At 39.1% G+C, this 26,905-nt stretch overlaps 1 protein-coding gene and 1 non-coding gene across 3 annotated transcripts in view; both read right to left on the bottom strand.

Moving 5' to 3' along the window:
* CCDC158 (coiled-coil domain containing 158) overlaps positions 1-26,905 on the bottom strand; it is a 77,639-nt gene that overhangs the window by 13,205 nt on the left and 37,529 nt on the right. The window contains exons 13-17 of one of the 2 annotated variants that reach the window (XM_066280830.1): positions 20,119-20,231; positions 17,562-17,720; positions 12,195-12,287; positions 11,252-11,374; positions 1,497-1,657 (exon numbers count right to left, since the gene is read on the bottom strand). In XM_066280830.1, coding sequence (XP_066136927.1) covers positions 1,497-1,657; positions 11,252-11,374; positions 12,195-12,287; positions 17,562-17,720; positions 20,119-20,231 — 649 coding nt within the window. The remainder of the gene's footprint in view (positions 1-1,496; positions 1,658-11,251; positions 11,375-12,194; positions 12,288-17,561; positions 17,721-20,118; positions 20,232-26,905) is intronic. The other variant, XM_066280831.1, reaches the window with a different exon arrangement.
* On the bottom strand, positions 15,781-15,856 carry TRNAT-UGU (transfer RNA threonine (anticodon UGU)). Its single transcript has one exon. It is a non-coding gene; the product is annotated as a tRNA-Thr (tRNA).

The raw sequence follows: 26,905 nt of genomic DNA, 5'->3' as shown, positions 1-26,905 counted from the left end.
AGGCCACGTGGAGGAGGCCAGGGGAAGCAGCCAAGATGGCGGAGTGCTGAGTGAGTTGCCAGTTTGTGTAGAGTTTGTATCTGGGAGAAGGAAGGAGATGGGGAACTGAGGAGAATAAGGCTGGTGAGCTAGAAACCTTTGATTCTAGGAAACTCGGATAAGTCAGTGGCTTTGTGAGCACTGAATGTGAGTGGGTTTTGGAGCCCAGTGTGTGTTTTTACTTGCCCGCCAGGTGCAAGCTAGAATTAAAGAAAATGGCCTATCAAAAAAAAAAAAAAAAAATTTAAAACACTATTTGAAAAAATATTGATTTCTGCAGGTATGTATAAGAAAGGGCTTATAAACTGGTTGAATGCTTTTTGGATCTGAACTTTTATTAATTTTATATAAGTCATTGACAAGAATACCTGGATCACCAAGGCCTTTCCTATTAGCTTACACCTGGAGAGTTATGTAGTTCTCAAGGTGCTAGTTTTAGCTTCACCTATGTGGCTGTAGGTAAATCAATCTATTGAAACTTGTGTTTTTCTTATTTGTAAAATGGTAAAAATAAGTCCTGCCCTGTCTTGTCTCAAATAATTGTGATAATCAAATCAGATTATCCATTACTGTGGATGTGAAATCTGTTGGGAACTATAACTTTATAGTGAAATGTAGCTTTGGTTATGTAATGCCTCGCCCTAACTACTTTCAGAACAGAATAACTGTATTATTTTCTCTTGATGCTGAGTTATTTTATTTTTGCTTATCTCCTCCACTTTCATACTGCTATGCCTAGTAACATCAGATACTTTTCAAAGTTATTTAAACCTCAACCTCCTAGAGCAGCAATTTTCAAATTTTTTCATCTCATGGCACACATACACTAATACTAAAATTCTGTGGCACAACAAAAAATATGTTTTTCTGCCGATCTGACAAAAACATGTTTTTTTTATTATTATTATTAAGTGAGAGGCAGGTAAGCAGAGACAGATACCCACATGCCCCCGACTGGGATATACCCAGAAAGCCCCCAGCTAGGCGATGCTCCGCCTGTCTGGGCCACTGCTATATTGCTCAGCAACTGAGCTATTTTAGTGCCTGAGGAGAGGCCATGGAGCCATCCTCTGTGCCCAGGGCCAACTTTGCTCATTTGAGCCATGGCTGCAGGAGGGGAAGAGAAAGAGAGAGAGAGAGAGTGGGAGTGGGAGTGGGTGGGAGAGGGGTGTGCCCTGACCAGGAATCAAACCTGGGACTTCTGCACACGGGGTGATGCTCTATCACTGAGCCAACTGGCGAGGGCCAATAAATACAATTTTGATTCATTCACATTGGGTGGCTATTGTGTTAGCTGTTGTCATTTTTAACTTGACAATTAGTCACGTACTGGGATTTTTAGAAATTCTGTGGCACATCAGTTGAAAATCACTGTTCTAAAGAGTATCACAGAGACAACTTGATGGCAAACCACTGATGAGAGAAGCCTTCCCATTTTAGAGTATGCTCGATCTTACACAGCCACATACGAGACTCCCAGAGATGGAGTTCTCCTGTCTTCCTCCGTCTTGCCCAGAGGCACAGCTGGCTCTTCATTGATCACACTTCTCAACTCTTGCAGAAGCTGTTTCAGATCCCTTGTGGGATCTTCCTTCAATGTGTTAGGTTTCATAGAGTGCTGAAATAAAACAAATTACAAAACAAAGACATTTTGTTTTCTCAGATTTGTATGCTATTATTTCCTATTATAAATTAATTTAACTGGTAAATAGAAAGTATGGGGAAGAAGAAGAAAACAAAAATCACCTGTAATCTTGTGACTCAGGGATAATAAATAATAACTAGTCCTCAACATAGTGCCATATCTAATTTATAAAAGTGTGTACACTTGCCCTGGCTGGTTGGCTCAGTGGATCAAATTATACACATGTATTTCTAAACAGTTTTCCTCTACTCTGCTCTGGACAGACTCTCCTTGAATTCTCTATTTTATTTTTTTGAGCATGGAGAGAGCTTAAGAGAATCACTGGTTAAAAGAAACATGATCAGAGTAGTGAGAAGTCATGAGCCCATGCCATATGAAAAGTGTTCATGTATTGAGATTTAGCCTGTGGTGTTTGTTAGAAAGTGGAGGTGGAAGAGTCTGGCATGATGAAGTAAGTCATTATTTCTAAAAGGTTATCATGTTAGATATGTCTCCTATGACCCTAGGGGTAAATGATGAGCATGGATGAAAGTTGTAAGGAGGATATTCTATTTAATAAGCCTTCTTTCAAAGGACTAAGGCTATATAAAAATTTAATTGCCTTCCTTGGTGATTAGTGGTTAAGCAAAGACCAGATAAGCATATTGCTGGGATGCTGTAGAGAAAATTCATCATCACTTCTGGTTGGAGATTGGACAGAACCAAATGATCTTCAAGACCCCTTCAACCTTGATATTTTTGTGATTTTATACCCAAGCAAAGTATGGGTTATCTGTATTGGAGTAAAGACAGTGACGATCAAACCAAATCTTCGTCTCTATGGAGCTTACATTGTGGAGAAACATCACACATCTCAACACATCACACATTCACCATCAGAATGCCATAGGGCTGATTCTGATACACTGCTAAGTGAATATCAGAATAAAATGCTTTTCAACTTGTAAAGTGCTAGTTACTTCTCCAAGAATCTAAGTGCCATGATTCACAGGGTAGAGGGGGAGCAGGTTTATATATTTGTAGGTTATTATATTAATCATTTATAATAAATGTCAAGGGTTTTAAAATTTTAACAATTATTAAAGCTTATTAAATAAACTTTCTGATGGGTAGAAGATATGAAGGTCCAGGTGCTACATTGAGATTTCAACAGGATAAGGTTTTCTTTATAAAATTTTTAATGTTTTATTCCATATCAGATATTATGTCTACTAGAGTTGGGACAAGACAAAACCAGTGTTTTGTAAAATTGGATCATGGCTTAGAAATGAATGCTTTTATTCTATTTTTTTTGTTGTATTTTTCCGAAGTTAGAAGAGGGGAAGCAGTCAGACAGACTCCCGCATACGCCCAACCAGAATCCACCTGGCATGCCCACCAGGGGGCAATGCTCTGCCCATCTGAGGTGTCGCTCCGCTGCGGTCGGAGACATTCTAGCGCCTGAGGTGGTGGCCATGGAGCCATCCTCCCTGCCTGGGCCAACTTTGCTCCAATGGAGCCTTGGCTGCAGGAGGGGAATAGAGAGACAGATAGGTGGAGAAGCAGATGGCCACTTCTCCTGTGTGCCCTGACCAGAAATTGAATCCAGGACTTCCATGCACCGGGCTGATGGTCTACTGCTGAGCCAACTGGCCAGGGCCAGGGCCTGAATACTTTTATTCTTGATTAAGAAACTGGTTCAGCATGTGTGGGATTGTGGGATATAAAGGAAATCTCTATGCTTTTCACTTAATTTTTCTGTGGGCCTAAAATTTCTTTAAAAAATTGTCTATTTAAAAAATGGTTCACATCTGCCTTTTCATGAAGATGATGCAGAAAGAGAAGAAAGCCCTGCCCTCCCAAAGCTGAACCCAAAGCTTTAAAGGTAAAGAAAGCAGAGTGGACCAGGCCGCTACCCTTGAAACCTTTCCGGATGCCATGTAACACTGCTGAGCCAGCAGCTCACTTAGGCTCCTGAGGTTTTCTCCACATGTTATTGATAAACCACATTTCCTATGTCTTGTACATTGTCTTTTTGTATATTGAGTACCAACTCTGAGGCTACATTTATACCAATCAAACTTTCTCTTCATACACTTGGCTCATCATTTCAGGCTGTCAAGATGAATGAATAAAGGTACCATTTATCTAGTGCTTGTCACACACCAGGCACTCAGTATATTATCATACTTAAACTTTAATCTTTAAACCACTCAGTAAGGTATAAATAATCACCTCCATTTTAGAAATGAAAATACTGAGGCACAGAGAAGTTAAATAATTTGATTAAAATTGCACAAGGGCTCCATGGCAAGGCTGGGACAAAGAGTGTGAGCTGTGCTTTGCTGTCTGACACTCACTGGATCTATTTGTTAGGAAATGTGATCAGTGTGTTATAAAATGTCCAAATTTAAGATCACAAAATCACAGAATATGTGTGAGGATTTAATAATATAGATGAGCACCTGATCAGAACAGACTTATACCGTGGTTATTACTGAAAGTAACCCACACGTCAATAAGGGCAATTGCCCCATACTCAGAAGCATTAAACAAAGATTGATTTATAAGTCCAATGCACCTCAGGAATCTTTTTTTTTTTTTTTTTTTTTTGCATTTTTCTGAAGCTGGAAACAGGGAGAGACAGTCAGACAGACTCCCGCATGCGCCCGACCGGGATCCACCCGGCACGCCCACCAGGGGGCGACGCTCTGCCCACCAGGGCGCGATGCTCTGCCCCTCTGGGGCGTCGCCATGTTGCAACCAGAGCCACTCTAGCGCCTGAGGCAGAGGCCAAGGAGCCATCCCCAGCGCCTGGGGCCATCTTTGCTCCAATGGAGCCTTGGCTGCGGGAGGGGAAGAGAGAGACAGAGAGGAAGGCGTGGCGGAGGGGTGGAGAAGCAAATGGGTGCTTCTCCTGTGTGCCCTGGCCGGGAATCGAACCCGGGTCCTCCGCACGCTAGGGCACCTCAGGAATCTTTAAAACTACTAAAGAAATATTAATACAAATGTCAATGCCATTTCCTAACCCCTTCTTGAGGTGACAGGGGCTAAATAGGCAGTGTGGTGTTGTGTGGAACAACATAGGCTCTGGAATCATGGCCACTACCTTCCTGGCAATGAGATCCAGGGCCAGTCAGTTACCTTTTACACTCTGACAGACTGTGCAGGGCATCTCTTAGGTGCCGGACACTGTTAGAAACTAAAGTAAAATGACAAATAGAACTGGTTGCTGCCCGAAAAAACCATACAGATTAATATGAGAGGCAAATAGACAATTTTTAAATAAAATTTTTTAAATCTCAATTACAGTAAACATTTAATATTATATTAATTTCAGGTGTACTGCATAGTGATGAGACATTTATATGACTTACTAAGTGATCCCTTCAATAAGTTTAGTACCCCCAATACTTTATATAGTTATTGCAATGTTATTGACTATATTCCCTATGCTGTTACTTTATATTCCTGTGACTATTTTTTAACTGCCAATTTGTATTTCTTAATCCCTTCACCTTTTTCACCCAGCCCACTACTCTAATTAAATCTCAGAAAATGAAATGTTTATACAATGAGCAACATTATAAACATACATTTAAAAAAACCAAGTTTGTAGCTATATAGAATAGATTGGTGGTTGCCAGAGGTAGGTGAAGCAGGGGTAGAAATGGGTGAAGGGAGACAAAAGGTGCAGTCTTCCAGTTATAAAATAAATAAGTCATGGAGATGTAATATACAGCATCACTATAGCTAATTATACTGTATTGCATATTTGAAAGCTGCTGAGTAGATCTTAAATTTTCTAATCACAAAAAAACATTTTTTGTAGCTATGTAAGGTGATGAATGTTAATAGATATTGTGTTGGTCATTTCACAATGTATACAAATATCAAATCATTATACAGGGGTCCTTGAATCATTATACAGGGGGTCCACGGGTTATGACAGTCTCGACATACGATGTTTTGAGTTTACAACACGCACTTCCATAAAAACTTAAAAAAATTGAGACGTGAGTGTTCCAGCTTACACCGTTAGCATCGTACTTACAGACTACATGGATAAACTAGTTTGGTTGTGCACAGAGGAAGAATACGTAATACAGGGTACAGTACAGTATATTTATGTCCTTTTCCTTTTTCTGTGGCTTAGTTGTGTTTTTTATGTTCTAGATTATGATTTTATAACTCTGTTAAGATAGGTTATTGACTTAGGCTAGGGTGTGTTTCAACTTATACCAAAATTCGGGTTATGTCAGCGTTGTAGGAATGGAACTATGTCATAACCCAAGGACCCTCATATTGTACACCTGAAACCAATATAATGTTAATTGTCAATTATACTTCAGTTAAAAAAGTAAAAATGCAATGCCATTCACATTAGTACCAAAAATATAAAATTGTTAGACATAAAGCTAACAAAATAGGTACAAGATATATATGAATAATACTAAAAAATTCTGATGTAAAAAATCAAAGATCTAAATAAATGGCACGATATTCCACTTCCCTCAATATTGTTCGTGGATAAGGAGACCCCATATTGTTAAGATGTAAGTTCTTCACAACCTGATTTATGAACTCAATGCAATTCCAATCAAAATCTCACTAATTTTTAAAATTTTCTGAATATTGACAAACTGATTCTAAAGTTTATATGAAAAGGCAAAAAACTTGCATAGCTAATGAAATATTAAAAAAGAACGAAGTTGGAAAACTGACGCTATACAGGTTCAACACTTACCATAATAAGACAGTGCAGTCTTGGTAAAAGAAGAGACAAGTAGATCAATGGAAGAGAATAAAATTAAGATTCCAGTAACAGTCCCACACAAATATAGTCAACTGATCTTTGGTGAAGGAGAAAAAGCAATTCAATGAGAAGGAACAGTATTTATTAACAAATGGTGCTGGAACAACTGGACATCACATGCAGAAAAATGAATTTGCAGGCAAACCTTACATTTTTCACAAAAATTAACTCAAAATGCATCACAAACCTAAATGTAAAACACCCAACTATAAAATTCCTTTAAGATAACATAGGAAGGAGAACATCTAGATGGTCTTGGGTTTAGTGATGACTTTTTAGATATGTCACCAGAAGCATGATCCATGAGAGAAAAAAAAATTAAGCTGGACTTCATTAAATTTAAGAACTCTTCTCTGCAAAAGATACTGCAAAAAATGAAAAGACAAGCCACACACTGGGAGAAAATCTTTTCAAAACACATATCTAATAAAGGGTTAGTATCCAAAATACAGTATACCAAAAAACCTCTTAAAACTCAACAGTAAGAAAACCAACAACCCAATTAAAATATAGGCAGTTTGTAAAGATGTCTCACCATAGAAAATATTTTTATGGCAAATAAGCATACGAAAATTTGCTCAACATCTTATGTCATTAAGAAATTCCAAATTAACACAACAATGAGATACCAATACAGTATATTCCTATTAGAATGACTAAAATCCAAACACTAACAACACCAAATGCTGGCAAAGATGTGGAGCAACAGGAAGTCTCGTTCATGGCTAGAGAGACTGTAAAATGTTACAGCCACTTTGGAAGGCAGTTTGAGAGTTTCTTATAAAACTAAACATGCTCTCGTTATACAATCCAGCAATTATGCTCCTTGGTATTTACATAATGAAGTTGGAAACTTATTCCCACACTAAAACCTGCACACGGATGTTTATAGAAGCTTTACTCATAACTGCCAAAACTTGGAATCAATCAAGATGTCCGTAAATAGGTGAACAGATAAACGAACTGGTACATCCATACTATGGAATATTTATTACTCAATGATAAAAGGAAGTGGCCTATTAAGTCATGAAAAGACATGATGAAATCTTGCTCACGTATTGCTAAATGAACAAAGCACATTTGAAAAGATTGCATGCTATATGATTCCAACTACATGACGTTCTGGAAGAGAAAAAATTATGAGGACAGTGAAAAAAATCACTCGTTGCCATGGATTCAGAGGAAGGGAGGGAGGGAGAAATAACTAGGAGAAACACCAGGCATTTTTAGGGCTGTGAAACTATTCTGTATGATACTGTAATGGTGAAGACATGTCATTATATGTTTGTCAAAACCCATGCAATAGGTAGCACAAGGAGTAAGCCCCAATAGAACCTATAGACTTCAGTTAATAACATGTCAATTTGACATCATCAATTGCAACAAATGTGCCACATTAATGCAAGATGTTAATAATAGGGGAAACTGGGTGAGGGAAGCCGGGCAAAGGGATTCTGTGGGAGCTCTCTATACTTTCAGCTCAATTTTTCTGTAAACATAAAACTGCTCTAGTCCTGACCAGGTAGCTGAGTTAGTTAGAACATTGTCTCTATATGTCAAGGTTATGAGTTTTGATCCTCAGTCAGGGCACATACAAGAATCAACCAATGAATGCATAAATCATGGAACAACAAATTTAAAAATAATAAAATAAATCTGCTCTAAAAAATAAAGTCATTAATTTAAAACAAAACAAAAACTGTGCTTTGGAAGCAAAAAGAACAAAAAGTCCCAACAATTTACGTTTATCACCAGAGTATAATACAAGAGTGCCTATTATGCCACGCCCTTCTGTTACTATTTGACCGTCTCATATGCAAATGTAGCTTGTTTTTGTTTTAATAGGTAGATTTCTTTATAAATGAATTTGAACATTTTTCATGTTTATTTGCTATATATTTATTTCTGAATTTTGTATCCATGTTTTTCATACTTTTTTTTTAGAATGTACATTCTCTTCTTCAGGGTATGTAAAAACTATATTATAGATATTAACTCTCTATTTATTGGAAATATTTTTCTATTTTTTGATTCTTTGTTCATACTGTTCATTGTGGTTTGTGATTTAAGTTTTATTTAGTCAAAATTATCAATCTTTCCTTTTAATGTCTGTACATCTTGTAATACTTTTATTGATTCATTTGTAATACTTTACTGTTTAATTTATATGGGACATATTTTGATTTATAATAAAAGCAAAATACCCTATTTAAAATTAGAAAATAAACAATTCTAAAACATTCTTTCCATATGACTGTCTGGCTGGTAAAGAAATAACTAAGCATAAACTTTTCCTGAAGTTACTGGAGACCATCAAAGATTGCTGCTCTTCCCCACCCCAATCCTTTGACCCTCAGAATACACATTAAGGCTATTTCTAAAAAATACACATTTTCAGGTTAAAACTTTTACAAGTTTTAGGTTTCAAGGTACAAATACAAGCTTATACTGTTGTTAAACTTAAGATTTGATCACTTTCTTGTTATATTTTGATTATCAAAACATTTTTTGTTAGATTTGGTTCCAAAATAATTCCTAATTAAATGTTCAATACACCTTCATCTTCTTCAAATACTTTTTACTGTAATTCCCTTAAGTCATATTACTGGCAAATTTATGAGTTATGATGTGAAATAAGATGTCTAAGGAGAATGTGTACTGCTCAATTAGTCCAGGCTCCAGTCTCCAAAGATAGAAGATAAATGTTAAAGCTAAAAATAAAAACTTGATCTCATTCAGTTAAAATTTTTCTATTTTGAGGTTGTCTGACCAAATCCATCTCTTATACTTGTATTCCTATTAAAAGAATGTAATGAAAATGTAATATAAACATACTTTTTTGAATGTCTTTATACTATTTATATTGTATGTTAGAAATGAGTGAGTAGGAAACAAGACAAAAGTTATAAAGTATTGCTAAAATCTTGCCCATATCATAAGTACTTTAGAGACAAAGATCAAGCCCACCTCGTACAAATTATAGTGTATGTGCATAGAAACCAATATAAAAATAAAATAATTATATCATCCTGGAAATATTCTCTTTGTATATGCCAAAATACCCACATGTTATTTTTACCGTGAAAAGTTATATATTTTAAGAGAAGAAATTAATAGTATAAAGCATGTCTGACAGTCCATTTAGAATATATATATATATATATTTTTGACAGAGACAGAGAGTCAGAGAGAGAGAGAGAGAGACAGACAAGGACAGACAGAGAGGAAGGGAGAGAGATGAGAAGCATCAATTCTTTATTGCGGCTCCTTAGTTGTTCACTGATTGCTTTGTCATATATGCCTTGACCAGGGGGTTACAGCTGAGCCAGTGGCCCCTTGCTCAAGCCAGCAACCTTGGGTCAAGCCAGTGACCTTTGGGCTCAAACTAGCAACCATGGGTCATGTCTATGATCCCACACTCAAGTCAGCGACCCTGAGTTCAAGCTGATGAATCTGTGCTCAAGCTGGATGAGCCTGCGCTGAAGCCGGCGACTTGGGGTTTCGAACCTGTGTCCTCCGCCTCCCAGTCCAACACTCCATCCACTGCACCACCACCTGGTCAAGCTAGAGTTTATATATTAAACAGTTATGCAAAATCTGCAACACTGGTTTTAGGGTAATAAACAGTCATGCAATTTCAGAGCTGATCTTTCTAGATAACCCTAGTGATCTTCTAGTCCAGACTTCTCAATATATTTAACAGGCTTTCCAAGGTCACACAGAGTAGTGAGAGACACATCTTGGGTCCCAATGACTCTTGGTCAAATGGTCTTTATTGTTGTTGTTTGATTTGTGGGGTATTTTTGAGAGGGGGTTTAGATTAATTTTTATCAGTATAACATGTACATAATTTTAAAGGTAAAATGATTTTATAACACAACACAAAAAGCAGCAGTCTCATGCCCTTCCTCTGACCATCTTCAAGTTTAGTATTCAGAAAGAAGAACATGCTTAGCCTCTAATATTAATATTTTTATCCTATCATTTCATTAAGTGTGTGAGAGGAGTTCACTTCAACTTTTAGTCATTTCACAGTATATATGCTCATTTAAATGACACAGGTAGAATATCTGGGAGGTCACTGGTGATTCTGTTTCTATACATACAACAAGACTGTTAATTAATGAAATTGATATTCATGTGTGACTTATGGAATAAGTCTCTTTTTTTTAGAGTTGGAGCTGGCTGATTGTAGGGAATTAGTGGTTCCATAAACACATTTTTTAAAGAAGAAATATACCTAAGTTTTACATTGTATATATTTTTTACCTGACCTTTAAAAGTGTAAAAGGTTGTATTAAAATGTTTCTAAAGTTCCTAATATTTTAACTTAGAGGAATAAAGATATTTTAAAATTATAAGTAAGTTCACATATAGTTCATAAAGAAACAACACACAGAAAATCATTTTCATCTTGGTAGAGTATTACAGATCACTAATTAGCCTTTGGCATTCAGAGTGATGCTTATTTCAGCTATCTCAGCATTTGCTTTGTAACTTGGAAATGCTTGTGATGGAAAGAACTGAATATGAGGCTATCAGATATGTGATTTGCTTTAACAATTATTGTTAACGTTAATCCCACTGAATAGTTCATGTTCGTTTTCCCCAGAGAAAACATCAAATAGTGAAGAAAGCATTTTCATTCATCTGGTCTACATAAATCTAAACTCCAGTAATTAAAAATGTCATAACCCTAGATATATTTCTCAGATGAAACTCTCATACGTATTATGTCATTTGCATCATGGATTGTAGGACCGGTTCCTTACATGAGACAGGAAGCTGGCTGTAGACTGGGAAGACGGTACATTAGAGTGAGGACGGGCAGCAGATGACTGTAGAAGGCGAGGTTTCACGGAGGAATTTGGGGTGTATCCAGGACCCTGAAGTTCCTGGAAAACAATATAGATGTGAGAAAAATAGTTGTCAACCTACAACTTCAACTGTGAAATCAAAAACTGTTATTGCAAACCTATCGGTCTTACATGTTAAACTTCAGCAAAGTTATAAACTGAAATATTGTATTAAGCAAGATGATTCTGGATGTCTAAGTTACCTTAAAGAACTGAGCATGTGCTTAGGAAAACGTCTTCTCACTTCTGATTGAAGAAAGCATTCCAGATATGAAAACACACCTCGCGTGGTATTCCACTACATCGCTTCCTAACTTCTGCCAAAGACTCCGCGCTAGAGCTGGCATACTACTAAGAAAGACCCTCTACTATCTATCTGTTACTAAAGTATCTATCTGTTACTGATACTTTAAAGTATGTCTACAACTGTAAAAATATCCTTGGAAAATTGACAAATATTTCAGTGGAAAACATCCTGTTTTTAAAGAACACATGTTTTTGGCACACAGATTATATCATATTTGCTATTATTGTCCAAACAGGCCAAACACACTTGCACTGTAGGGCTTTGCACTTGCTTGCCCCTTCTGTATGCAAACTCTCCCCTCAGCTATGTCCAGGGCAAGCGCTTCTCTGTTTCCCCACTTATTATGAACTTCATATCAGGAATGCTGCTTTAATTTTACTATCTATGAAAAGCGTAGGTATAGCATGCTACAAGGTTGGTAGACTTTATAATTGCTAGTAACGTTGAAAGTACACTTGAATGTATCTAAGGTAACAAACAAAATATAGGTATATCAAACAAAAGCATTATTTTGTTTACACTTCTATTTGTGATTTAAAAAAAAGACCTTACTTTTACATCCAAAGTGTGCTGAAGTTTTAGGCGCACAGATTCTTGCTCCTGACGTTGTATTATATCTTGACATTCTGCAAACTGCAAAGATGCCTATAATCAAGCAACCACATATGGTTTATCCTCCATTTTGTGCTATTTTATGTTATTAACCTATACATGCAGAGTTGCCATCTCTTCAAGGAAATTTCCCTACTTTTATCACACCGTATTCATCTTTTTATCTTTCATCCGGTTCACAGAGAACAACCGGGGGACATGTCTTCATCCTCTGTATCCCCAGCACCCATATAGAATTTAGTATGTGGAGGACACTCAAAGGAATGAATGTACTAAGCATAAAGAGAGCAAACAGCTTTAGCAATGTAAAAATTTTACGTAATAATAACCACAACTGAAATTCATTGAGTCAGTATATATCATTTTTAAAAATTTTCTCACAGTTTAAAAAAATTTATTTAGAAAATTAAATTTAACAGGGTGGCATTGATTAATAAGAGTACCTAGCTTTCAGGTAAACGTTTCTATAGCATTTGAACTGTTGATTATCTTGTATATCCATTACCCAAAGTCAAATCATTTTCCATCACTGTATATTTGTCCCTTATGTATCCTGTTTTATGATCAAAGTTGGCATAGATAAAAAGATCACACATCATTTTAACAAACCATGAGGACTCTGATTTCTTAAGAATCAAGAGCTAGTTTGGGTAAATTTTTCGCCTTCTAGTGTTTTCTGGTGATAGGAAAATTATTATATTCTTCTACAATAAATGGCAATGACAAATATTATGTCACTGATTCTTCTCATTCTTTAAGCTGTGATTTCTACCTCCATCTTCTAGAGCCCACAAAGTGCTAGATATTAGCATTAATTTATCATTTCATTGATATTAACAGACTGTCCTCTACCCAGTGTTCAAGTCATTCTTTGGTGGTTCGATTGGAGACATTTTTATTTATTCAGTCCACTAAGGACACCAGGAGCATCTTATATCTTATATCTTCCTTGTCTTGTGACTGTGTTAGCCCGAAAAAGATGATTTTGTAAAAAGTATACACCATAACTGTATTTCTTTTTTCCCCCCTGGAATGTAAAGCTCTTTTTAGTTATAGTTGACATATAATGTTATATTACTTTCAGGTGTACAACATAACAAGATTTCACATTTATATATCTTCCAAAGTGATCACCAGAAAAAGTCTACTATCTATCTGTCACCTGCAGTTGTGATATTATTGACTATATTCCCTATGCTGTACTTTTATATCCCCATGACTTATTTATAACTATAACTTTGTACTTCTTAATCCCCTTCACCTTTTGGCCCATGCCCCCACTGCTCAAACCTCTGGCAACTATCAGATTTTTTATATCTATGAGTCTGCTTGTTTTGTTTGTTCATTTGTTTAATTTTTTAGATTCCCCCATAAATGAAATGACACAGTATTTGACTTACCACACTAAGCATAGTACCCTCTAGGTCAGCGGTTCTCAACCTGTGGGTCGCGACCCCGGCGGGGGTTGAATGCCTGGCTTTAGGCGACCCCTGTGTTTTGGTCCTTCGACCCCCCGCCGGGGTCGTGACCCAGTATTTCCGATGGCTTTAGGCGACCCTTGTGTTTTGGTCGTTAGACCCCCGCTGGGGTCGCAACCCACAGGTTGAGAACCGCTGCTCTAGGTCTATCCATTTAGTTGCAAATGGCAAGATTTCATTGTTTTTCATTACTGAGTAATATTCTACTGTGTGCACGCACGCATGCATATGCTATCAGTACTATATGTTTGCTTTTACTAGTGAGATATTTTTTTCTTTCATCTATTTTTTTATTTCTAGTTTTGGCCTTTTCTTTTCCATTTAAAGAATTCTCTTTAATGTTTGTTGCAATGTTGGTTTAGTGGTGATGAACTCCTTTAACTATGGCTTATCTGGGAAAATCTTGATCTCTCCTTACATCTTGAATGATAACCTTGCTGGGTAGAGTATTCTTGGTGGTAGGTTTTTTCCACTTCATAATGATGAGTATGTTGTGCCACTCCCTTCTGGCCTGCAAAGTTTCTGTTGAAATGTCAGCTGAGAGTCTTATGATCATTCTCTTGTATGTAGTTATGTAGTTCTTTCTCTTTTGGTGCTTTTAAGATTTTCTCTTTATATTTAACTTTTATTAAAATTTATTAACTTTTAGAGAGAGGAAAGAGAGGGAGAGAGAGAGAGATAGAGAGAGAAGGAGAGAGAGGGAGGAGGGAAAGGCAGAAAGCACCAGCTCATAGTAGTTGCTTCCTGTATGTGCCTTGCCCAGGCAAGCCCAGGGTTTTGAACTGGAGACCTCAGTGTTCCAGGTAGATGCTTTATCCACTGTATCACTATAGGTCAGGTTATCTTTAACTCTTAACAATTTATTTATAATGTGTCTTGGTGTGGGTCTCTTTGGGTTCATCTTGTTTGGGATTCTCTGTGCTTCCTGGACTTGGATGTCTGTTTCCTTTGCCAGATTAGAGAAGTTTTCAGCCACTATTTCTTCAAATAGGTTTTCTGCCCTTCTCTCTCTCTTTTCCTTCTGGGACTACTATAATTTAATGTTAGTATGCTTGATGTTGTCCCAAAGGTCCCTTATGCTATCCTTTTTCTTTTCAATTCTTTTTCCTTTTTGATCTTCCTACTGGGTGATTTCTACTATCCGATCCTCCCAATTACTGATTCATTCTTCTGCATCATCTGAACTATTGATTCCCTCCATTATAGTTTTCATTCCAGTTGTTATATTCTTCAGTTCTTATAGGTCCTTTAAAATAATTTTTATCTCTTTGTTGAAGTTCTCACCTAGTTTATCCACTTGTCTGCAGAATTTGGTAAGCATCTCTCTCTCTCTCTCTCTTTCTTTTATTAAGTGAGAGGAGAAGAAGCAAAGAGACAGACTTCTGCATGTTGCCTGACCAGGATCCACCTGATAAGCTTCCCACCAGGCAATGCTTTGCCCATCTGAGACCACTGCTCTGTTGCTCAGCAACCTAACTACAGTTGTCCCTCCCCATATCATGGTTCACTTTTTGCAGTCTCACTATATTGCGGATTTTAAAATTGTATATAACTAATCTTGTATTGCAGATTTTTTACTATATTGTGGGATTTTATGATATATAGGTATTTTTATATATTTATTATAAAAATTTATATATAAAATAGCAGATGAGTTGACAAAGACTCGCACATATGGAAAACGCAGCTATGGCCGCTTCCGCTTGAGCTAGTTTGCCCACTGAGATTGTACATGGCACACTATTGGCTAATAGATAGGAGGTGACAAGCCAGAGCACTGTGTGATGTGTATATAAATAACAAAATAAGTATAAGGTCACTACTTCACGGATTTCCACCTATTGTGGGGGGTTCTGGAACCTAACCCCCGTGATAGATGAGGGACCGCTGTATTCTAGCACCTGAGGCGAGGCCATGGAGCCATTCTCAGTGCCGAGGGCCAACTCGCTCAAACCAATGGAGCCATGGCTGCAGGAAGGGGAGAGAGAGAGAAAGAGAGAGAGAAGGGTGGCAGAAGGGTAGAGAAGCAGATGGCTGCTTCTACTGTGGGCCCTGACTGGGAATTGAACCCAGGACATCCACACACAAGGCAGATGCTCTACCACTGAGCCAACCAGCTAGGGCTAGTAAGCATCTTTATGACTATTACTTTGAACTCTTTATCTAGTGGATAGCTTATTAAAGTTTCATTTAGTTATTTTTCAGGTGCTTTGACCTGTTTTTGTTTGTTTGTTTGGAATATATTCTTTTCTCTCCTCATTTTGCCTGTTTGTTTCTATGTATTAGGTAGGTGAGCTTAATCTTTTGGTCTTGAAAAAGTGGCCTTATTTAGAAGGTGTCCTGTGAGGCCTACAGTTGGAATCCTCCCCAGAAGCAGGTGCTCCAGACGTATTCCCTGGTGGACTAGTGTAGCTGGGCCACAACTTTATGGACACACTGGCAGGCAAGGCTGGTCCCTGGCCTACTGGGTATGAGGCTTGGCCACAACTGTTGCAGACTCACTGGTGTGTAGGGCAAGTCTTTGGTGTGGTAGCCACATGTGCAGACTCACTGGTGTGCAGGGCAAGTCTTTGGTGTGGTAGCCACATGTTGCAGACTCACTGGTGTGCAGGGCAAGTCTTTGGTGTGGTGGCCACATGTTGCAGACACACTGATGTGTGCTCGTGCTGACTGAGGCTGCCCAGAGTGTGGCAGGGCAGAAACTGCTTTGCAGGGGTGCTACCTGGGTGGGTCCTCAGGGAAATACCAGGGTGGGATGCAAAGTATTAGCAAGGTTAATGGAGAGTGTCAGAAAGGGTGACTGTCAGCGCCAAACGAACTAGGTTAAAGAAAGGGGGGGTGCCTGCCAGCACCTCTGACTCAGGAGAGAGTTCCAATGGACCCTGTCCTTTCAGCACACACCCTAAAATTAGTCACTGTATCACCTTCACATGTGAGTTAGGTGCTTTTCAAACTGCTGCCTCTGTGCCAGGACTCAGAAAGAGTGCAACCTGATTTTCCTATAGCCCTTTGGCTCTCTCAGATATAAGACCAGCTGGTTTTCAAAGCCGATGTTATGGAAGTTCCTCTTCCTGGTGCAGGTCTGCTAGAATAGGGCTCAGACCCCTGGCTCTTTGAGGATGACCTCTATGGTTGTGATATTCGTCCCATTTGTCAGTCACTGCCTGGGGTGTTGGGGGTAGGGTAGGTCCTGACTAGACTTAGTTTCTACCCCTCCTATCCATTTCAATGTGTCTTTTTCTTTATATTCGTAGTTGTAGAAACTTTGTTGTTAGTCTTCAGACCATCCTGAGAGACAGCTGTTCTATATATAGTTCTAGTTTTGGTGTCAACGAAAGGAGGTGAGCTCAGGATCTTCCTACTCTACCATCTTGAACTTGAAGCTGGGAGCCTTGCTCTTGGATGCCAATTTAGCTTGTCTGTGAAATGTCGTTTCCTGTGATTGGTGCACTGGCCCCACAATAAGCATGTCTCCAGATAGGACTGCCAAGTCACTCTATAACTGTACTCCTTTTTCTGTTTGTTTTGTTTTGAGAGGCAGGAAGAGAGAACAGAGAGACAAGAACATGGAGCTGTTCCTGTATGTGCTCTCAGGATCGAACCAGCAACCTCTGTGCTTCTGGACAATGCTCCAACCAACTGAGCTATCCAGCCAGGGCTATAACTATATTCTTAATGCTCAGAAGAGTCTTTTCTATAGGATATGTTTTTTCAATGTGCTAGGTGATTGGGCTATAATACACATTTAGTTCCTATCAACATGGAGCTTTCATTCAGAACAATGCTACTTAGTTAACAGCTATTTAGTATACGACAACTTAATAACTACCTTATCAAGAGCAACTTCCATATTTGCAACCTTTTCTTTCAAACGACGTTCCTGAGATCTCAGAACTTCTAGTTCTCCAGCCATCTTGTTTTTCTCTGTTGCAACAGTACTCAATTCCTGACTTAATTTATTCTTTTCTTCTTTTAGAAAATGCTTTTCCTACGATTATAGAAGAGAAAAATATCAGAAATAACTTGCTGATGTAGAAGCTGAGATATGATAAAGTATAAAACAGTTACATAAATATCTGAGCTATACTTTAATTCATATGCCATTTAGTTGTTTCTGAGTTGGAGTTGGGAGCTGCTAGAATTATGTTACCATGTACTGTTTCTTTTCTTTTCCTTTTTTTTTTTTTTTTGTTTTTAGCAAGAGAGAGACAGGAAGGGAGAGAGATGAGAAGCATCAGTTCATAGTTACAGTACTTTAGTTGTTCACTGCTTCTCATATGTGCCTTGACTGGAGGGCTCCAGCCAAGCCAGTGACCCTTTGCTCAAGCCAGCGACCATGGGCTCAAGCCAGTGACCTTGGGCTTCAATCCAGTGATCTTTGGGATCAAGCCATTGACCATGGGATCATGCTGATGATCCCACACTCAAGCTAGCAACCCTGCATTCAAGCTGGTGAGCCTCTGTTCAAGCTGGTTAAGCCTGTGTTCAAGTCAGTGACCTGGGGGTTTCAAAACTGGGACCTCAGGGTCCCAGGTCGATGCTCTATCCACTGCACAACTGCCAGTCAGGCTGTACTTATTCATTTTTATCACTACTGGTATTATTTTTTCTATGCTTTTCTAGTAAATCCTAGATAAAATTCACAAAATATGTAATAATTACATTGTCATAAAAAGAAAGTATATGGTGATTTTAGATTGAGTAATCATATACCAAATTTTATTGGAACTTGTTTAAATGATGAAAGAGATTTAAAGAAGATACATTTATTTGAAAGTTTTATGGGTTTCTATTTTGTTTCAAGGTTGAATATTCATTTAACAAATTCCTGCCGTCCCTATGGCATAAAAGAAATGGGACACAAGGTCCCTGCCCTCGAGCTACTCACGGTCCAGTGAGTGATGAGAGTGAGCTTACTGATACACTTATGGAGAGTCTTTGGTATTCAACAAAATTTCATTAGAATAGATCATTCCCTTAAAGAACATCATGGAATAAGTAGGCAAAAAGAAATGCAAGGCAGCCAAGTTAAAACACAGACCTCAACTTATTGAGTCTATTATTTCTTCAAATATTTTTTCATAGAGAAAATGTTGAATGTAAACAAGACAGATGGTACCACCACTGTCCTACACATTTTGGATGCAAATAATTTTCCCTTTTCTGTTAGGCAGAAAAGTTTTCAGAAAGAAAGGAGGATTTACTTTACAAACTGTCTCCTTCCCTTTTGAAGGGCATGTCATTGATCTTGGATGAGCAGTTTCCTCCAGTGGGGCTGGCCTCTCTGATGCCAGCAGGCAGGGCCTCTCCATGCCCCGTGTACCTCAGAGGATGAGCATCAGCCCTGCTTCAGGTTCCCAACAGGCAAATAATAAATGAGGAAGAAAGGACTTAGGGTAAGAGAAAAAGAAGGGAGAAAATAAACGGTAAAGAGCAAAGAGATAATATTTAGCCCCGTTCTCAAAAAGTATTGCAGCAGCTCATTCTGGGTACGGGGGAAGCAATTCCTTGAGTTGCACTTATTATTTTCCACTACGCTCTTTACGTTCTCGCTTCCATTACAGTTGGTTCTAACTCTTCTATTAAAAATGTAAATTTATTCCAAAGTGTGATATGAGCAGGGAATATTTGAGCATAACACAAATTTCACATTTACTTATGCAAACTTTCATTTATGACAAATATTACATCAACGCAGAAAACTGCACCCAGCTAAACAAAGCTGTGTGTTAATATACAAAAAACATGCACTATTCAAACAACTATCTAGCAGCTACCTCAGTTCACCTTGTGTTAAGAGCCACATTGAGCAAATCTGGTGTTACAGAAAACTTACCTTCTACCCCTCCATAATAACTCACAAGCTGCAGCCCTTCAACGCACACTTCCACAAGGAAACTTCAAGTGTTTTTTAGGGTAAGGGGCAATAGTTGCTGTAGTATTTATGTATATCTGAGCCACTGAATGTGTGTAAACTGTGCTACCACATTCATTAGGTTCCTATTTTTTGTGTCACTGATGAAATTTGTTAGTGTATTGCTCCTCATCCCATGGTTTCCACAAGCCGTGTGGTTTTTATTGCACAATATTATAGACCACAGTAATTTTAGGAACACATGTCAGATTATAGTGAAACTGGGCTTTGTTTATACTCATTCCCTGACTCTATCAGGAATGTCCTTTTGCCCATTTCCTGCATTTAACTAGCTCTTTTGAGATCCTGCACAAATGTTCCTTCAGGAACCTTTTCCTCATTTTTTCAGTCAAAAATAACCTCTTTTCTTTTCTCCACTGTACTTTTTAATCTCTTCTCTGTCTTACTCTGTTTTGTCATATATTAATGAATGAACATATTGGCTTCCCCCACCTCAAGGACAGGGACTTACCTTGTTTGAATTGGTCATTGCTTCTTCCAAAAACTGGATCTTGCTCTGAAGGGCATCTATTTGACCTCTTTTAGCAGTGATTTGCTTTTGCATCCCCATTGCCACTTTCATAGCTGGAAAGAAGAAAATAAAATGTGCCTTAGTTTTTAAGTTTCTCAATTTTGAGAGAATACTATAATGTGATGGTTAAACATTATAGGAAGGTGACAAGATTCTCAAAGGCACCTAGATAGTTTCAAAGGAGTGATCACAGAAAAGGTCTTTGGGCTTCACAATATTGGGATATAACAATTTTCATCAATTACTCAGAGGTTTTAAGCTAATATATATATATATATTTGATAATGTTTTGTGATTTACTTGTTATTGAAATTAACTTCATTGCTCATTGTAATTTGCTATATTGCCAATGGTAATAAATAATGCTGAGCAAATATATACTTACACATATAGGAAATATATGCATAAAATATATAATTGTAAAGCCAGTAGCCACGGCCACCATCACAGCCACCTGGCCAATCCAGGTTCGCATTAGATTCGAACAGACGGTAATGAAACAACGGAGTCAAGAACTTGTGGGCTATCATTTTTATCCTAGCTTGCACCCGGCAGGCAAGAAATACACACAGTGGGAAAACACTTTCCTTTCCATTCAAGGCTCCCAAAACCACTGACTTATCCGAGTTTCCTAGAATCAAAGGTTTCTAGCTCACCAGCCTTATTCACCTCTGTTTCCCATCTCCTTCTCTCTGCACAAACTATACCAGCGGTTCTCAACCTGTGGGTCGCGACCCCAGCGGGGTTGCCTAAAGCCATCGGAAAATACATAATACATATCAGGTATTTACATTCCGAATCATAACTGTAGCAAAATTACAGTTATGAAGTAGCCACCAAAATTATTTTTTGGTTTGGGGTCACCGCAACATGAGGAACTGTATTGTGGGGTCACGGCATTAGAAAGGTTGAGAACCACTGCTCTATACAAACTGGCTTCTCCTTCAGCACTCCGTCATCTTGGCTACTTCTTCTCCTCTCCATGTGGCCTTTCTCTGCTCTCCTTTCTCTGCTCTCCCTCCATGGGCTCCTCCTGGAACGTAATCCCTCTTCCTTTTAAAACCTTTTGGCGCGAAAGCCCTCCCGCAACACATATTAACATATCACGCCCATCCCAAGCAAGAAAAGCAACTAATATTATCACCTCAGCGACGGGCTTCCACATGGGCAGCACCATCTTTAACAAAGTGAGCATAACTATTTTATCTGCCCAACAATAATCATATAATAAATAATGCATATAGTATTTTCACTAAAATAATTTTTCTAGAAATTTATATTTAAAATATTATATAAGACATTTACTAAATCTTCAACATTCCAGTGATATCACAACCCATTCAATTTTTATTCTCATGGTTATTGTCACGAGCTTGGAATTCACTACTCTTTCAATAGTTAAATTGGCAGCATAAGCATATAGGCGATTATTCTAATAGAACTGGTGACAGGATGAGTATGTTCTGTACAGGTAGTAGGCACGGAATATTTAAGACATGGCAGGTCATTAAAAATATATATAAAACTCCTCCTTGCTTGGAAATTCAAAGTCAGGGACCCTATGTTGTTTCTTATAGTCAGCTGTGGAAAGTTTTGAAAATGCCACTGCTCTGAGTCAAGTCCAGCTATAGTTTAGAGATTAAAAAGAAAAAAAAAAAGCACCGTTCTTTAAGAACAAACTTGCTAAGATATAGTTTCTATAGCCAAACTGTCAAGAACAGGGAAAACAGAGGCACAGTATATTGATATATTAATAGATAAATGTCATTTAATTCCCATTCCTCAAACAGGGCATGGAGACAATGACTACTAGGACACCACATGGCGTGCCCCGAGGGACCTGGGGGAGACGGCCTCACAATCCCCTATACAGGTTTCATGAGAACTGCCCCACCCCCAGTCCTTACAGGTATTTACTGATACACAGCAATAGAAGCAGGGACAAGAATGAGGAAGTTAGGAAGGGGAACTTCTTTAGAGCAGACCAAAGAGCAAGGGAGTAGCTCAAATGTCCCCACCAACTGATTAATCAGAATTGCTAATTCTATCCTTATTGTGTCTGTGTTCAGCATTGTCAGTAAAGCCACTGAAAGGCAGAAACCACTGGGCTAATCAAAAGCACGAGGCTAGTGTGTTCCAAAAGGGAAGTTTATTTTAAAAATGCCTGGGTGCAGGCAGGCTGAGACCAGCAGAGTGTATCAGCCCCAAGTTGTGGAGAGAGCATTAGATATAGGGGCTGCTGTGTGATAAGGTGCCAAAGAACTATAAAACTTAGTATTGGCAACGCCATTTTAAAGAGGAAAAGTCAGGCTTCTTGCCCCTTCCTTTCTTTGACCGAGGACAAGCTTGTCACCCACTGATGCCCCTGTCACAGCACACCCCAGCCTCAAGTCCAGCATGAGGCAGCAGAGATGGCTCTGAGCCCAGAGCCTGCAAGCAGGTCCCCTGTGCTAGCTATGACAGGCAGCCCTGTGCCCAAACTATCCAGCCGCCCCAACGCATCCCTCAACAGCTCGTGGGCCAGCCTGACGGAGCCCAGCTCCCTGGAGGACCTGGTGGCCACGGTGCCATTGGAGCAGTGCTCTTGGTCATGGGCGTGGTGAGTGTTGCCGGCAATGTGTACACACTGGTAGTCATGTGCCGCTTCCTGCAGACCTCGGCCTCCATGTCCATGTTGTCAACTTGGCACTGGACAACCCGCTCTACCTGCTCAGCATCCCTTTCACTGTGACCACCTACATCACCCAAGAACTGACTCCCACGTGGACGGGTCCATACACCGTGATCTTGACCACTCCCACTGCTGCCAAGGTAGAAGGTATACCCTCCTGGGTCCACCACAGCCAGTTGAAGCCCGCAGTGCCAGCAGAAACACCCTCATGGACCGCGGAGACTGACCCCGCCAACCCTTGTAAGATGATCCTGAGAAAGACGGCATGCCCTGCTCTAGCCACAAACCAGAACCTGGTTGGTTTATGTATGGCTAATGCCTAAAAGAACTCACTAAGGACCTCCTTTTAATTAGACTTTGGGGAAGGAAGGTGTTGGGCAAATAAAATATATTATGCTCACTTTGTTAAAGATGGCGCTGCCCACGTGGAAGCCGTCTCCCAGGTGATATTAGTGTGTGTTGGGGGCGGGCTGTGGGCAGGCAGGATCCTTGTAGCCTGGGCCTTGGTTTTAGGACTAAGTCTTTCCCACCCTTTTTGATGTGGGGTGGTGCAATCCCATCATGCCTTAGATAAGTGACTTCTAATAACTTCCCTATTTTGTATATTGGATTAAAGGTTTTGATTTCTGCACTATAAAGTGGGGCAGACCGGGAGCTTGCTCTCTCGGTTCCTAAGATTAGCATTAGAGCAGAGAGCAGGTTGGAGAGCAAAATAAGGTCATGTGGAGGAGGCCAGGAGAGGCAGCTAAGATGGCAGAGTGCTGAAAGAGAAGCCAGTTAGTGCAGAGTTTGCACAGGGAGAAGGAAGAAGATGGGGAACAAAGGAGAATGAGGCTAGTGAGCTAGAAACTCACTAGGAAACTCAGATCAGTCAGTAGCTTTGTGAGCGCTGAATGAGTGGGTTTTAGAGCCCAGTGTGTGTTTTTACTTGCCCGCTGGGTGCAAGCTAGGATTAAAGATAATGGCCCACCAGCTCGTGGCTCTGTTGTTTCATTACCGTCTGTCCAAATCCAATGCAAACCTGCATGGGCCAGTCAGCTGTGATGATGGCTGTGGCAACTGGCTTTACAGAGGGAAACTGAGGGAAAAGACAGCCAGAACAAGTTGTCTTAAGGTTTGATGCATGTACTGCTATAAGTCATAAAGAAGGGAGGATATCTCCAAAAGGAAGTATACTTTAAACTAAAATTACTTATTGCCAGCTTGGCTGTCACTAAAGGTTAAGATTTTTAAAATTAAAAGTTCTGACTAAAAGGAATTGTATGGTTTTGATAATAAAAGGTACAAAATATAGAAATACTTTTGAAAGAAAAAGAAAGTAAGTTATTTCTGCATAGTTAAGAAAGTTTATAAAAATTAAGGGTTTACATAAGTTGCAGAAGGTTTGTACAAGTTGCAAGAAATTAATCAGTAGCATTTGTTTCTTCAGTAGACTGTATTACTATTAATGAAAACATCAAGTCTACCTGTTAAATATCTGTTGCATGTTATAGGCTGATATTCCTACTCAACAGCTTCATGCACCTTGTTAAAATGAGTCAAGGATTTGACTCAGGATAAAACCAATGGGGAATGTGATAAGGTGCCAAAGAACTGTAAAACTTAGTACTGGCAATGTCATTTTAAAGAGGAAAAGTCAGGCTCTTGCCCCTCCTTTCTTTAGAGAATGGAGAGAGAAGAATGTGGGAGTTTCCTGGCTTACAAGAACAACTGGGTCATCTAGTCACAGTTTAACTATAGTTCTCTGAAAGAATAAAGGTTATCTGAAGAACTTCTTTTTCCTTTCAATAAGAGACAATGTTTGCATATCCTACACTGATTTTAACTCTTCCTCCCCCCACCCCCCCAGTCCTGAGAGTAACATATACCTTTAGACAAAGGGATGGGAGGTAGACACTAAAAGATTTGTGAATGTCTTTGATATGTAAAATGACATCACTATTGTGTTACCTTGTAAGTTTTAATATGTAGGAATGTTTTGTTTTTAAGTATTTTTTTAGTCTTTATTTATTCATTTTAGAGAGGAGACAGAGAGGAGAGAGAGTGAAAGAGAGAGAGAGAAGGAGGGAGGAGCAGGAAGCATCAACTCTCATATGTGCCTTGACTGGGCAAGCTCAGGGTTTTGAACCGGTGACCTCAGCATTCCAGGTCAACACTTTATCCACTGCGCCACCACAGGCCAGACTATAGAAATGTTTTTTATAGATCCTATATGTTGTAACCTTGTTTCCCTTCCTTTTCCCCCAACCTGTATGTGATCAAGTCTATATAACTAGCTGCAGGGCTATTTTGCACACACACGATTTGAGTTAGCTATACCCCGTATAAGTCATATGCAGCCGGCTTAGTAACAAATCTCCTCCTAAAAATTCCTCTGTATCCTGCCTTGGTGTCTCTACATAACTGACGGAATTAAGGTACAATACTTGACAACAGCTGCAGGCACTTGTTGGCATGAGGTTGGATGCACTTGGACATGCTCAGATTAGCTTATCTTGGTTTGCTGCCCTTGGTCACAGACTGTCTCTCTTTCCCAACCCTCAGGTCCCTCCCGATGGCCTTGTCCCAAGGACATTTCTCAGGACCTTCCAAGGGTGAGGGAGTTGCTTAAGGGTAGGAGGAGTTTGGGTAAGGGAGATACTTAATAAAGAAGTTGCCCTTGTGGGAGGTTGGTTGAGGGGAATTTGAGTTTAAAGGGGCTTTGGATTTAAAGAAGCTCTGAACCTAAACCTAACAGCCACTGTGGCTTTTGCCTCAAGGCACTGAACTCTGTCCCTGTTCTCTGTTCTTATTCAGGGCCTCTACAGATAAAAAGTCTGACATCATTTGTTCTGAAGAACTCTGGACTGATTAAGTGGATTGTGGTTAGCCTTCAAAGGTAATTTTCTTATATAAGTCTTCTATACTTTAAGATAATTTTAATCAATAAAAGTAAGCATTTGAATGCAAATGCAAGATTACCTAGTTAAAATAATCATTGTAATGTGACTGGGCAGCTGTGGAGATGAGTGGAGGGCACTGAGGAAGGGACTCCATGTATGTATGTGGGGGAGACAGAGCCCAAATGGGCCTCCTGAGTGACTTCTCCAAACCCTATCACTTTCTTGGTGTGAACCAGCAAAGAATGAGCTGAACCTCTGGGGACCACACAAAATATGGCATGACTTAAAATGTTGCATGCCATCTTTGTGTAGGTGCCATGAGACTCTTCTCCATATGCTCCAATTTTAGGGTGTATTGCTGAAGCAAGTGCAAAAATTAGTCTTTTGACATTAAAAAAATATTGAGAAATAGAAAAATGTAGAATTTACTTAAATATTTATTCTTATGGTCAGCGAATATAGCAATACCAAAAGTATGAATAATATGAAACAGTAAATAACCTTTTCTTTGAATTAATAGGGGCAGCAAGGTAAGGGAACAGATCTAATTGATGAAAAGGGACCCCTCATCCTAGGAGTTCAATTCCCAGGGCTCCTTCCCAGGAACTGACAATTAGACACAGATATATAATTATTGTAGATAATAAATGTGAAAAATAAGAGGTTGAATGAAAATTATCAATAACTTGTATTTTGTAAAGCCAGTAGCCACGGCCACCGTCACAGCCGTCTGGCCAATCCAGGTTCACATTTGATTCGAACAGATGATAATGAAACAACGGAGCCAAGTACTGGTGGGCCATTAGCTTTAATCCTAGCTTGCACCTGGTGGGCAAGAAATACACACAGTGGGAAAACACTTTCCTTTCCATTCAGGGCTCCCAAAGCCACTGACTTATCCGAGTTTCCTAGAATCAAAGGTTTCTAGCTCACCAGCCTTATTCACCTCTGTTTCCCATCTCCTTCTCTCTGCGCAAACTGGCTTCTCCTTCAGCACTCAGCCATCTTGGCTGCTTCTCCTCTCCTCCATGTGACCTTTCTCTGCTCTCCTCCTGCATGGGCTCCTCTGCCCCATTTTATAGTGTAGAAATCAAAATCTTTAATCCAACATACAAACAAGGAAGTCTCTGATACAAAGTCATTTATTTGAGGCATAATGGGATTCCTCATGAGA

The sequence above is a fragment of the Saccopteryx bilineata genome, chromosome 5 (genome assembly GCF_036850765.1).
Source record: "Saccopteryx bilineata isolate mSacBil1 chromosome 5, mSacBil1_pri_phased_curated, whole genome shotgun sequence".
NCBI lineage: Eukaryota > Metazoa > Chordata > Mammalia > Chiroptera > Emballonuridae > Saccopteryx > Saccopteryx bilineata.
Note: the sequence above shows the minus strand (reverse complement) of the source record. Positions and strands in the feature narration are given on the sequence as shown.